Source organism: Asterias rubens, chromosome 2 (genome assembly GCF_902459465.1).
Source record: "Asterias rubens chromosome 2, eAstRub1.3, whole genome shotgun sequence".
NCBI classification, from domain to species: Eukaryota; Metazoa; Echinodermata; class Asteroidea; order Forcipulatida; family Asteriidae; genus Asterias; species Asterias rubens.
In genome coordinates this window covers 5,108,337-5,123,239 of record NC_047063.1, presented here as the reverse complement: position 1 = coordinate 5,123,239, position 14,903 = coordinate 5,108,337, and the positions used below count along the sequence as shown (strand labels likewise).

At 40.5% G+C, this 14,903-nt stretch overlaps 1 protein-coding gene across 1 annotated transcript in view; it reads left to right on the top strand.

Annotated features, from left to right (window-relative positions):
* The first annotated feature begins 207 nt into the window (after nucleotides 1-207).
* The window catches only part of LOC117303732 (protein Wnt-5b-like), a 39,301-nt gene continuing 24,605 nt past the window's right edge, over nucleotides 208-14,903 (top strand). Inside the window, exons 1-3 of the mRNA XM_033788036.1 lie at nucleotides 208-223; nucleotides 585-1,139; nucleotides 7,388-7,656. Coding sequence (XP_033643927.1) covers nucleotides 1,075-1,139; nucleotides 7,388-7,656 — 334 coding nt within the window. The 5' untranslated portion in view covers nucleotides 208-223; nucleotides 585-1,074. The remainder of the gene's footprint in view (nucleotides 224-584; nucleotides 1,140-7,387; nucleotides 7,657-14,903) is intronic.

The following is a 14,903-nucleotide window of genomic DNA, read 5'->3' as shown; positions in this document are numbered from 1 at the left end:
TAGTCTTGGGAAGCAAACCACTGATTTCGGTTTTTTTCTTCAACGGCTGCGGGTACAAGACTAAGAGCGCTCGACACGTAGTTCGTCTTATTCTGTAATCCATCCGGCTTGGGTCGTGATGCTTGCTTGCTTTAGAAAGCCTTGGATCACAGTCTAGTTTGTTTTTTCTTGGCTGTCTCTCAGGCTGCGTGTGTGTCACAAGGGGATTCCATTTTGTTTTTCAGTAAGAACCTCACAAACATTACATGCGCGGTTTACTCTGCATGCAGCATTCCATGGGAAGCCCATGTGTTGACTTGTGTATTAATATATCCCAAGCAAGCCATGTGTAAACATACATGTTTCAATGTGTTTGTTAGTTAGGCGATCTCTTCCAGAGTGATCACCAAGATTGCGACATGAAAAATTATTATTTTTCCAAGGTGGCTGTTTATCCCCCACCTTCTCTCCCCCTTTGACGAGGAACAATCGTCCCGGTCATACACTGCTCTATCCCCGGCACCACCACCTAGAGTTGGGTATTGTTCCTCTACCACAATAACTCCGGGGTAATTTTGCGATTCTGTTATTTTTCCCTTACCCAGGCTCACACCTCTAACTTGGTGACGTCACGCTCTCTTTTGTACAGCCTGAGGTCCAGGTGTCAGTAGTTGGGCGAGAAGGCGATACGATATCACTGGCCGATCGAGGGGAGTCACTAGTCACACACACGTACCCAGCTAGCACCCTAGCCCACCACCGCCGGAACCACATGAACAAGGATTATAACACGGAGCAAGTGGTGGATGTATTATGCACAGCCGAGTACGCTCTCTATCCATCCAGCAGAAATAACTTCATGAAAGTTGTGGGTCACAGATCTACCCATATCATTTCAGTCTACAGTTTCCTTCAAGAGCCCCCTACCACCAGTGCCGAGGCGCTCCACACCCCCCTGAACTTCTTCTCCAGTGACCAAGGCGAGACGTTCGATCGCCCGGTCAGACTTCTCCGTGTTTACCGGGCTTCGAAGCAGAGGGGCTTAGGTAGTCCGATCACGGTCAACCCTCCTGCCGGACTCTCAGCACATTCACGATGAGGAACGTGTTGTGTATTGTTGGCTTCGTCGTTGCCGTATGTTGCGCTCAAGAAACATGGTGGTAAGTCTTCTTTGTTTACAAAATTATTTGAACTTCGTCCATCTAAAATGTGATTTATTTGTTTTCCTTATTCCACTAAATAAGAACTGGCTATGGATGAAGAAAACTGCACTCCTCGTGGGAGTGCGACCACACTGAAAACCTGTTTTAAAAGTTGACCACAAGCAACCATGTGAGTTTGGTGCTTGGTTTGGTGGTGAAAAGCAAAACAAAAAAGTTTCATGGAATTATTGAAGGTGACAAGAAATGTTCCCCATGGTATTTATGCAGAATTCTCGTAATAAGTCACATCATTTGTTCACACGAAAGTGACAAGTTTTGTCATGACTCAGTTTTCAAAATGTTCTGATTTGTGATTTGCTTTCAAGAAAATGTACGTGTTTCATATAGACATTTCAAATCTGTTTATATGTGCTGAAGAAATATCAGAAGTACCTGAAGAATAAGACGAACATGCGTTTCAATGCCACGGAAAACAACCATTTTACCACTGTGGCGTTTTGCCATTATTGTTTGGCAATGCAGACAAGTTTTTTTTAGATTACCTCGATATAAAACGTTTCTTTGGTGACTGGGTATGGTGAATTTTTCATCTACGACTAACTGCATGTTCCAAGCGAGCTTTCAAATTGGATAAGCATGCGTCATATAGGAATAATCATGGAGGTAGAATTTATGAGTATACCATTGTGGTACCAAAGATTGACGAAGAATAAATGTAACCAATACCATGCTGCCCCTCCAAGTGAAAAATTGTGACCGTATTTTCGAGAAGTCCTATTGTATATTGATTAAATCATGATTAAATCAAGCATGGTCGAAGAGGCAAACATACAATGCTGCTTTGTTTGAATAAGCTATTAACACGAGCGCAAAGTCTACTCTATAATGAGATTTAACCGGACTAGTGTCTTTGCATTTACGTGTTTATAATTTCCTGTGGTTAATTTTCAAATCGATTAGATGAATACAATATTGGTTTCAAGTAACAATTCCTCTTTGAATGTATCCTGTTATCTCCCAAGAAGTTCAACCGTGAATGAAGAAACCTCCATGGTTCAACCTCACCCCTTCCTCCACTGCTCAGACCTATTAGAATGTTATTAAGCAGCAGTTAAGAACTCATCATTTATTCGTGGTTTTTATTAGACAAAGCTATGCCTATCGCTGCATGATTGAAAGCTGTGATCTTATTTTGTTAAGAAGACCAGCAGCGCTGCAAAGGTAAAGCCACCGGAGTGGGATAACATTAGGGAGTTATTTATACCGTGGGCCTGCTCCAAGGTGCTTCTCTCCAACCCCCCCCCCCCCCCCCCCCCCCCGGTGAAGCTGACTGGCTATTATAACGGGTATCTGATTAATGAGATCAATTCTCTTTTGTTGAAACCCATGATTGCTGGCTGACCATTCCCCTCCCCTGCTCTGAAATAGGATGGAATGGCCTTGGAGAGGGTTCTGTGTGGAAGTCTCTCGCATTGTCTGCCATTACTGGTGTATCAATTGTCTGGCTGTATTCAAACCATTGCTGGTGGAGCAGGTCTGCTGATCTCTTTTTGCGTGGATTTGAAAAAAGGGTATTAAAGGCAGTGGACACTATTGGTAATTGTCAAAGACTAGCCTTCACAGTTGGTGTATCTCAACATATGCATAAAATAACAAACCTGTGAAAATTTGAGCTCAATCGGTCATCAAAGTTGCGATATAATAATGAAAGAAGAAAACATCCTTGTCACACGAAGTTGTGTGCGTTTAGATGGTTGATTTCGAGACCTCAAGTTCTAAACTCGAGGTCTCGAAATCAAATTCGTGGAAAATTACTTCTTTTTCCAAAACTATGGCACTTCAGAGGGAGCTGTTTCTCACAATGTTTTATACCACCAACCTCTCCCCATTACTTGTCACCAAGTAAGGTTTTATGATAATAATTATTTTGAGTAATTACCAATAGTGTCCACTGCCTTTAATGGTGTGACCATGGAGGCAGAAAGTGTGACTATACGACCCATCGGGTGGTGACTTCATGTCATCTCCAATGTACTCCTGTGTGGAACATTGCAACATAATTTCCTCATAACTCCAAATCCATGTCACTGGCCTGTTTGCAGTTTCGATACCTATGTTTATTGTTTTGTGTCTAGTCTTTCCTTTTCAAATATAGGCCTAATACTCAACATACTCTTTCTGGTATCCCAAGGTATGAGTGATACATTTTGACCAAATTGACCAAACTTTTGTCGTCAACTATTGGCCAGTTTGCAGTTTCTTTTGTAGTATTGTAAAGGTTGCTCAAGCACTATCAATGCAACTGGGAAGTGTTCATGTTTTATCTTTGGTTGGTGGTGGATGGTGATTCGTTTTTCATATCCATAGACTATGGGTCGTACAATGAAGTAATTCTTCCTCCATGGGATTATGATGTGGGTCAACGTTTCCTATAAGTTCAACGGTAAGCTGCATCTCACCATAGGGCAACATTGCTCTGTGCTCCTACCATGGAGGTATTTCTACCTCCATGTTCTCTCTGAAGCCTTCTTAACACGTTTTATACCCGTCCTTTCCCTATGCTCTACCACTAACCATGAGGTAGGAAAAGTCATGCTCTAACCCTCACTAAACTGTTCTAGGTCTTACGCCAAATGGCAGCTTTAAAATCCCACATAAATATATGTGTTTCTCTCTCAAGACTTGTTTACCAAGATTTCGTACACGCAGAACAACATGACGTTTCTTTAAAAAATCCAGAATATTATGTGTGTGGTTGTCACATTCTCCAAACAGTACATGAATTGCTTACGCAAACTGGATGATACAACATCCCACATGAACTTGTTTTTCTCCCCCAAGACTTGTTTACCAAATCTCATACACACACAGAACAACATGTTGTGTCATAAATCCGGAATATTATGTTTGTGGTTGTCACCTTTCCTAAATAATATATGAGACGAAGAGGTGAGACATCCGATGAGAACGGTTGGTGTTCAACACTTGGTCATAATACTCAACATGGTCATTACAGGGGGTCGTGTTTACTGCACATGTTGACAAGCCATTCTATTCTATAGAACCTATGAAAAACATGTGCAACAAACAAAAATGTTGTATAGTACCCAAAGTGACATTGTGAGTTGAAAGCTAAAGGAGGGGCCTAGTATACTAATAGGATGGAGAAAAACACTCGCACCCAATGAAAAGGGACACTAACTAAATTTGATTAAGGTGTTGGTTTAAGGTTGAGTTCATTCAATCCAGTCCAGTGCAACTGGCCATACTGACTAACGATTCATTAAAAACAAATGTCATTTTTTTTAAGAATACATCTCTTCTTTTCGCAGCTTCATGTTTTGTAACGATTTTACGTCACGGATGCTTTATAGAATGCTTACCATCGTTCTCATCATTATCATAAGTTCATGTAACCAACTTCACTCTTGAACATTTCCAGTTTCATTGATTCTACCATTGCCCCCAAACGGTCTTTAAAGACACTGGACACTATTGGTAATTGTTAAAGACCAGTCTTCTCACTTGCTGTATCTCAACATATACATAGAATAACCAACCTGAGAAAATTTGAGCTCAATCGGTCGTCGAAGTTGCGAGATAATAATGAAAGAAAAAACACCCTTGTCACACGAAGTTGTGTGCTTTCAGATGCTTGATTTCGAGACCTCAAATTCTAAATCTGAGGTCTCGAAATCAAATTCGTAGAAAGTTACTTCTTTCTCGAAAACTATGTTACTTCAGAGGGAGCCATTTCTCACAATGTTTTATACTATCAAACTCTCCCCATTACTCATTACCAAGTGAGGTTTTTATGCTAATAATTATTTGAGTAATAACCAATAGTGTCCACTGCCTTTAAGAGACCGTCTCTAAGGCTCAAATATAAGACATACATTACATGTGCATACATCCATTCTTTGCGTTGTAACTTTTAAGGTCGGGCCTATAAATTGTGACACCTCTCAAAGTTGGGGTGGGGTAACAATGGTCGCGTTTAACTTTGTAAAGATTTTCCCACTTTCCTGAGCATTTTCTGAGAATTACCTCAGACATGTGTGTAGCACCTTTGTCAATTTAAAACCCACCATTCTTACAGCAGGAAGCTTGTCATCAAAGAGTAATTAATAATCATCTTCTCCCAAGGATTCATTTCCGAAGTTTGAATTAACACTGAAGTATTTTATAAAAACTTTTTGAGAAACAGTTCCTCCAATTCGTTGGAGATGTGGTTCCAAGCTGAGGAGAGCATGTTGCGACGTTTCCATACCTCCGTGCTATCGGTTTACCCCGAGGATGTATTTACATATGGCACGTCCTCGGATATGATTTTTGTTTCTGTTTGGGGGCGGGGGGGGGGGTTGTGAGGTGGGGGTCTTTTAGTGGCGATCATCCCTCAAGACAAAAACACTTGTCGAACCTGTAGGATGAGTACCGTCCGATCTGGGTGATCACCTCCTCCATCCATGAGATTACCATACTCCACTGGTGATCTTACAAACACTTGTAGACACGGCAAAGTGGTTCTTCCCCTCCCCATATTATCTTGCCATTGTTCTCCGTTTTGTAGTTTGAAGGGGGCTCAAGTGTTGACAACGAGTTAGCCGTGTGTACTATGGGAAGTTACGGGGGCTCTTGCGATGTTTGCCTACCCTCTCTCGCCCTGGAGGGTCTCTCTCCTGCTCTCTTGCATTTCTCTCTTGCAATCCCCTTAGCATTGTCTAGAAGGAACACCAACATGTTTTGTGTACTTTTTAGCTAGCTGGAAAGGCTGTCACAAAATATCCTTCTGGTTTTTCTTTGCGGTCTTTTGACGCTGGTTGACTTCAGGAACCCACCATGCTTTGGATGTTCATGACTTCAAACCCCACGAGTGGAAAGTACTACAGAGAACCTGTCTTGCTTCAAGACCTACTTCAGAATTTCTTGCCAAAATGCTTCATAAAATGGCGCCTTTTTGTTGCTTACCTTCACTTCAGGAGGTCCCATTTTATAACGGACAAAAGATGCAGGCTTTTGTTTTGACTAGATTTATCGAATGGAATGCATCCTTGAATAGCCGCGTGATGCAACCTTGGGTGGAAAAATGCGAGAACACTACATAACAAACAATGCCCAATTGAGGGATAAAATAATAGCACTATAGTGTCGCAGAGTTGGCCTACCAACGTCTAAAACAATTGTTGAAACACTAGCAAAAGACATGTTTCATTTTAAAAGATTGAAATGCAAAAATAGATGTTAGAAATTTGGTTGTCAAACATTAGTGAAAGGTTTGACTAAAACCACGTGGTGTAAAACTTACACCACGTTGGTGTTAAACTTACACCCCTTGGTGTTTAACTTACGCCACGCTGGTGAGACCCTTTGTAGGAACCGTAGAATGTATGGACCATATGGTTGAGTCCCGCAACATAAATTGTATAAGGACGTTGGTACGGCATCCGTTTTATTGGCAACTCTTTTGTGTTGTTTCACTAAAATTATGCTTACCAGAATAGGGTTATCAGCCAAACCACAATGCCACATTTGCCAATTGTAACTGGTATCCTGCTAATTTTTGCAAATAGTTGTTAAGCAATGTTTTTTTTTGTATAAGCAGCTCTAGGAAGTTGGCCCCCATGTTTTGGCGTGTCCGTTACCACCATTTGAAAAGTAAAATGTATATTGATTCGGACCGTCATGAAGAGGTAACATCTTTAGGACCATGTTGAACTTTGGATCGTCCAGTGGTCTTTATTTGGTAATCTTTGGCCACACACACTGTGTTATTCAGTTTTGTTGATCTCAACGTAAGCTTCTTGTGGGGGGGGGGGGGGGGGGTCATCTTCTTAAATGAGTGACAACCCAATGACAGAATGCAATTATGATGGCCTAAGCTTTGTTGCGTTGTATAGCAAAAACATGAACGTTTCCACAAACAAACAAGAGAGTTGCTTTTTTTGTATTGACAGTTTTCACGAGCACTATTGACTAGTGGTTTAAAACAGGCCAACTGTCACATGTTACCACGAATAATAATCTTTGAAGTTGCATGGTGTGAAAGATAAGGATACTTTATAAATACTGGTAAATTTGCAGGTACAACCATTTCAGAATTCTCTTTTGAGTGAGTTTTGGCTCTGGAAAGAGCTGGTTTGGACTCTCATACTTGACTTTCATGATGCATTGGTCGATCTTATCATCAAATGTTGATTTCGGATAATTTTCTGCTCAAGTAAGTTTCATTTTCTTTGTAATTTCAGGAACTTGGGTTTTGACTCCAGAATACACCAGTTCGAGACTCTTAGCAGTCCGGAGCTTTTCATCCTCGGTACACAGCCTCTGTGCGCCGAGCTTCCTGGCCTTTCCTCCGGTCAGCAAAAATTATGTCAGCTATACCAAGATCACATGGGCCCCATCGGTGAAGGTGCAAGATTGGGCATCGAGGAGTGCAGGTACCAGTTCAGCAACCGTAGATGGAATTGTAGCACGGCGGAGACTGGGTCTGTTTTTGGGCGCGTTACCGCCATTGGTGAGTGTTTTTTTCTTTCTTCCAATTTACTGATATTATGTTGTGTATTGTCACAATGTAGGTCAAATTAGTTACCTATTTGTTAATAAAATTTTACGTGAATAAGTAAATCATTCCTTGTTCACTATTGCGATTTCATCACAGCCTCGTATCAAGCATTCGTTGAGGAACTTTCACTTCCGGATGCACCTGTCACAATGTGAAACTAAATTATGTCACGTGGTGTATAATGAGACCACGTGGTATTTGGAGACAGCTTCTGTGTAATCCTCCTCAAACCTTAACCAAAAATGTACCGGGACTACAAATAAGACGATTTTATTTGAATCCTCCATCTCAATTTTCAAGTCAGTTTAAAGGGATGACTCTGATTGGACAGTATAGGTTGACATTATCCTTGTCTGTGATTGGTCAAGCTGGCATCGTAGATCTTGTGATCTATCAAATGGTTCTGTGGTTGTTGTTCTTGGCGTATGTTGGCCAGTTGTTTTCACACTGAAGTATTTTGATTTGTATTTGCTTTTCAATAATTTCTGTGGGGATATTGTTCTCGTCTCGCGAGTGGTCAAATTGTTTGCATTCAAGTCAGTTGGTAAAATCGGTGTGTGGCATTAGTTTTTGCCTTTGGTTTGTGAAAGAACTGTGGATAAATTTGTCATCATTTGATTGGTCAGATGTTTATCCAGCGTGACTACGTATACGCCAGTGATTGGTCAGAATTGTATTTAGGATCTGTCTTTGAGCAGACCGCACCTTACCTTAGTTTCATAATATCCAATGTTGTTATGGCGTAGAGCAAGGACAGTTACAGTTGTAGTGAACATGTGCAAATTAAACCTAACTGTTCCTCTATTTCGGACGTAACCTTTCCTTCTCGTGGCGGCAAGATCTCTGTGTACTCTCGCAAACTCACGAATATTCATGAGGCTTCACGTTGGTAGGGATCCCTGCCCTATGTTAGGATTGTGTAACTAGATAGACATAGATCTATTGTACTGCATCTAATTCGTGAAACATCAGAAGTGTTTCTTGTCTCAAATTTCAAAGCAACTACAATTTTTGTATAGACTAGACCCAGACGCTTTCACCATTCTTGAATGTAGTAGAACCACGTCTCCCAGACTATAGTCAATACATATGTGTTGAATTACATCTAAAGAAATTTGCCACTTACTCAATAAAATTGCTGCAATTATTTAATAAGAAAATTAATATAATGGCTTGGTGTTATCAACACGATCATTTCGGAAATGGCGTTAGTAAGCCATTTCACAATAACTTAAGAAATTATCTTTAGGCACACCTAAAGGCATGCTGTGTTTAGTCCAGGCCAATCAATTCATTTTTTCTTTTTCAAAATTCAAGCAGAGAGACAGAGAAAGGCGACCGAAGGCGGGGCCGAAGTACTTATTTCACAGTGGATAAACTTTCCCATAGAGAACCATTGTGATCGGACTGTGAGCCAATTCGTTTGTTATTGTGCACCATTCATTGCTACATGGAAATTATGTCATTATATATGGACGGGGATATATGGTGCGCCCCTGGAGCGAAACGGCGGCCGTGACGCTGAAACGAAAGGTCCGTATATAGTGACTGGTTACTTCACGAGAGGGGAAATTTAAGATGGAAGCGGATTTGGGAGTGCAAGCCGGCCCCCGACCATGGCGACACACTGGGCCCAAAAGCAACATCACCTGTAACAAAACTGACTAAAGATTTGCATTCCTTTCAGCTTAAAGGGGGACCGTGACTTTATTCTTGGTAGTGAAGAGGGTTTTTCGTTTGGTGGTGTGAATGTATTCGATTTATGGGTATGGCTTGGACAATCGAATCAATTTTTTTGCAAAGCTCGTATCTTCGAATATAACTCTTTAATTTTTGTAAAAGTCACGAAACCTGTGAAGAACCCTTTAAAGAACATTCAAAGCAAAGTTGGAACGATACGTTAGTATGGATTTGTTTCATGACTATTGATTAAGACCACAATACATAGTAGGATGCGTGTGGACAGTGCTGTGTGGAACTCCCATGAGATATTAATAATCTAGCTCAGCTGATCAAACCTTTGTTGCTAATGGGGATTCTTTGTACAATGTGCATCATTGTGAATGAACATTTTGCCCATTCAAAATAATAACACACCAACCATGTCAAAAATAATACAAAACTTTCCATATAACTAGCGAAAATGAAAATATTTTGACAGTTAATCACACACTTATTATTAGGCTGACAAGGACGATTGCATTGCTTTAACTTGGCAGCGCCACGATTGCACACATCGGCTTATATCACCCCCACAAGAAAATGTTCTGATCCACACTTAGAAACTCGATGATTGGTCAGTTTGTACACCATGGACAAGATAGTTTTGATTCGGATTGATAATTTAATTTGACTTTCCATCAGTTAGAAGCACTCGCATAAGTCAAGTAAATGTCCAATCTAAATATACTGCCAATGTAAAGGTATGTAAATACGCGCGTCATATTCAGCCGTACAATGCACACCATCCTAACAAAAAAATATTCTTCATTTTTCTTTCTTTCTTTTGCGAAAAGAGTTTTTCTTCTTTTTGACCTTTCATTGAAGTTGAACCTGTCATGGGTTTCAAACTCGGTATACCAATCGAAGTTTGACTTGTTTTCGAGTTCCTGTTTCTTTAAAACAAAAACCTTTTCTAGAATTAGCTTATCGACAAACTATGGTTGTGTTAAACTAGATCTAAACTGTTGTTTTTGTGCGTGTGGTCCGTTTATGTTCTATGGAAAATTAAAACAATTAAGAACTCGTTTTGCCTCGGAATCTATGATTAGTGACCTACGCCAACTTAATCTGGGCATTTCTGATGACTGAAGGTATAAACTCAACCCATTGCTGTTCATTATCTCTTTATTTCTACATTTATAAACCCTTAATCCTTGCCTACATAATACCCAGTACACACTGATCACACTCTCGTTCATATACACCGTTAATTAACTTTCTGTGGCACATGTCGGAACACATTGGGGTCCGGACGACGACATCTACTCTTTTATATCAGCCATCCCCGAGCCTTGACGCTAACGGTCCCTGACAGGGAAACCAGTTGGCGGCTGGACACTTCTAATTCCTTCTATTGTCGACACAAAGGAACTCGTCGCCAGTATTTGCGCTGGGGTACAATGTGTTGCTATCACCTCTTGAATAACGGCTAGATTCAGGGGGAATCGATCCCCAATGGACCCCCGTCCAGGGTGAAAGGTGGACAGGGGAAAATCGTTTGCCATTTATACTTCAACCTTTGTGTATCAATGGTAAATACCTGCATTGGAATCGGACTGGGTTTGCGCGGCCCCGTTCCCCCTGGGGACTGAGCGGTTCAACCGGTGTCGTTGGCCCAACTCCGTGGATATTTCCTTTGCTGGGGAAAGAGAGAGAGAGTTATAGAGAAACAGTGGGACCGGAAAAATATGTGTCCTACTCGAACACTACGTGCACGCAGTCACTCCAATGCCCAACGGCTAACACATCACTCAAAGCTTGGGGACCAACCAGTCAAAAAAACACGTCAAAAAACATCCTCCGAAAACTAAAGAGGTATCCTTGAAATTTGGTTTGGAGGAATGCCATCTGATGAAATATCAAAGAAGTTCTCCCCAGCGTTTCTTGTTAAAGGTAGTAACGGGGCTTGGTTCAGAATTCAACGATTAGTGTGAAGGTGGAAATGGCGCTTAGCAAGATCGGCATGCTTAGTAGTTTTTTTTGTAGGGAACCAGTCTATAGAAACATTGCTTGATATTTTGGCCGACGCCCTAAATTTGTCTACACGACAATTTGAGACCTGAGCCGTTAATTTAAATTTTGCTCTTGTCATGACTTTGGACGTAAGTTTAGGTTTTGTATTTTTTTGTCGATATTAATCGATCGATTATCGATTAGTTTCCAAAATATTCTAGAGAACAGGCACTATGTCTATAATCAGTTTTCATCCAACCAGTTCAAAATTCGACATCTGATCAATCATTTATTCATTCATAAACAAACAGTTTGCATACAAAAATAAAACAATATGGGACCCGAGCATGATTGTACTATATCGCCTACAACTGAAGTGTAGGCCTACTGTTAAAGGCTGCCCAGTAGTAGACATTTATTTCAGTCAGTGTTGTAATACACTTGTATTTCTTTCTGTAGAATCCCAGACTAACATTGCAACCGTTAGCCTCTTTAAAATAAGTTCCAGCTCTCTCAGACGTAACCTAACCCAATCAGCCACCACACATAAGACCCTAACAAAAACCATGACATTCCACATCGATCTCAGCTAATAGTCAAACAATCAGAATCTACTCGTTGTAGACTGCTGTCATTTTTGCTAGTAAGAAAAGTCGATAATCTGTCCAAATAGATATAATTAAATTGGCCTGGATGTGACAAATGTCATGCAAGGGCATTGTGGAGGACCGTTGGAGTTAATTCCTTACACAAATTTCCTGTTAAATAACACACTTACGGCTCAAACGCATAAAGGAGTCCAGGGAAGTATCTGAAGTTTTGAACTACCGCCATATTTCTGTACGAATGTTCGACCCCTTATACACTCATATTAGCTGTTATACGTTGCGCCAGGGGCCCTCTCAGTGGAAAGCATGGAATGTGGGGATGGGGATGCCGCTTCCCCTGCCCCTCCCCAATGGGTTCTTACATATTCAGCATACAGAGCTAAAACTAAGGCTAGAACTGTGACGATGTACAAATTACCCCTTTGATCATGGAGGTAGTTGATCAAGACCTGCTATAGAACTTCTGATTCCTTTTTTTGATACCCCAAAGTACTGAACATTATTACATACCATAAGTGCTTTTACGAGTCAAACAGTCATGACAAAAAATAACAAAATGTGGTGCTCTGTTATGCTTGTTGTGGTCGACCCATGACCAATAGCATTACGTTACCTCATTCACACGTACACACACAAACACGCCGACGGACAAAGCAAATAAACAAACACTCGACCGACAGACGAGCAGAATGCTTAAGTTACTAGCAAAATACATATCAAGCGATACGGTATGACTTGTCGTTACTATTGGTAATTGTCAAAGACCAGTCTCCTCACTTGGTGTATCTCAACATATGCATAAAATAACAAAACTGAAAATTTGAGATCAATTGGTCGTCAAAGTTGCGAGATAACAATGAAAGAAAAAACTCCCTTGTCACACGATGTTGTGTGCGTTTAGATGGTTGATTTCGAGAACTCAGTTTCTAAATCTGAGGTCTCGAAATCAAATTCGTGAGCCCATGAGAGTTGGGTGAATGACCAACCCCCTTTGTCTTTGATCAAGACCTCCAATTAAATACCTTCCAAATTATGCCCTCCACTCTATTGCAACACAGCAACCAACGTTTTGGTTTACATTGGTATGCCTGTTCTAATGTAATGGTAAGCATTAGTGATACTGCTCGAGAGGACAACAGAACCAAAGCCAGACATCTTGCTGGAAAGGATTTTTTGATGGATTTGAGACTAATCGGATCAGTTTGAAATAATATTCGGAATGATCAAATAAGTGGTTTTTTAGCGTTGTTTGGGTGAGGCTTTCAGAAAATAAACTATTTGAGGTTTGTCTTGATTCATTCAGTGTGAGAAGAACTTTTTTTAATATTTTTTTAAAAATAAAACATCTATTAAGTCGCATGTTGTTGTCCTTGAATTTCTTTCTTAGTCTTTAAATTTTGTGCTTAAAGTTAATACCTCTACACAGAAATGATTCTTATTTTTGTTCTTCGAACAACAAATTTTGAGTCGATGTTGCTGTACCACATACAAATTTGATATCTATGAAACAAATTTAGCACGAACATTTTGATAACGTGATAGTCTTGAGGTGTTTTTTTTCTCTTCATTTTCTTGGCGTGCTTAATATTAGCAGCATACCTATCGAGTGAGACCGAAAGCTAGTTTGAGCATGGAGGGAAGAAAATAGCTCCATGGTTTGAGATCGCTGCGTTTTGACCCTGCGGGAATCTGCTCTCACCAGGTGAGGTGCAAATTACCCCCAATAAATTACCATAGTGTTTGGTGTAAACACCACCAAAGGCTCTGGAATCAAGACACGGTTAAGGTTCAATAAAAAAAGTGATTTGGAAAAAACTATGAATCGTGAAATGATCTTACAATCCCTGCCCCATGGTATGTTGTAATTCCCTCAGACACCTTCTGTCTTTTGTGTGTGAAGTGCTGGTGGTATTGGCTAAAGTAGAACGTGGGAGGAAAAATTAAGTATATCTTTAGGAGAAATAATAATACAATTCAAGTTTTTGCTGGTTGTTGTTTCGATTTTCATAATTTCTTTCACCGATGATTGGAGTTCAACACAAAAGATGTAATCTTGTTTTTTCTTTCTCTGATATTAAAAATGACAACCTTGCTTTATGAAACATAAAATGTGCAGTTTTTAAGTCGGAGTGTTCAGATCGCGGAGATTATGGGATAGGGGGATTATACCTCTTTCATTGATGCAAAGATATTTTATTGAAAGTTTCAATCCTAGTTTACAGCAAACGCAACAGTCGTGAAAATGTAATTTTATTTGCTATTTTTTTTAAATGTAATTTTGTTATCGTAAACATTGACAAGTTGTGCAGAGAAGACGCGTCAGTGGTAGGAAAACTCCAATGGGGACAACCCAAGTAATCAGGTTGTGGACTGTAAACCCTATCCACACGCGAGGTGGGATTAGAACCGGGCTCTGCAGAACGGAAAGCATTGCAATGTACCACTCGGCGAGTGAACCAGACATTTTTATTTTTGGGGTTGGGCAAGCAGGGTCAAAGACATGACGGGGAGAGCCTTTTTAATATAACACTATTCTTTTGGGGGGTTTTCAGGATGGGGGGGGGGGGGTGGGAAAGGTTCCAGAGCAGGGGTGGGGCTCCAGCCCCTCATCCCCTGACCTCCGTTATCAGTGTTCGGATTATTTCTACAGAAAAAGTCCACTGATTGTTGATATTTTATCAGGGATTTACCGAAACATGTTCAATGCTTTGTTTGTCTCGGTTTTGTCATGGAGGAACTACTTTATTTCTACATTGCTCAATCAAAATACAGAATGATAATACTCGTTATGCACATGTCGATATAATTTTAGTAGGGCGCCCTAGGCTGTCATTGGTAAAACAAAATTGAGACGAGCGCCGCGTGTACGCACTGCGCGTTTTCCCACCGTTTCATCATTGGTTACTTCTAAGATGG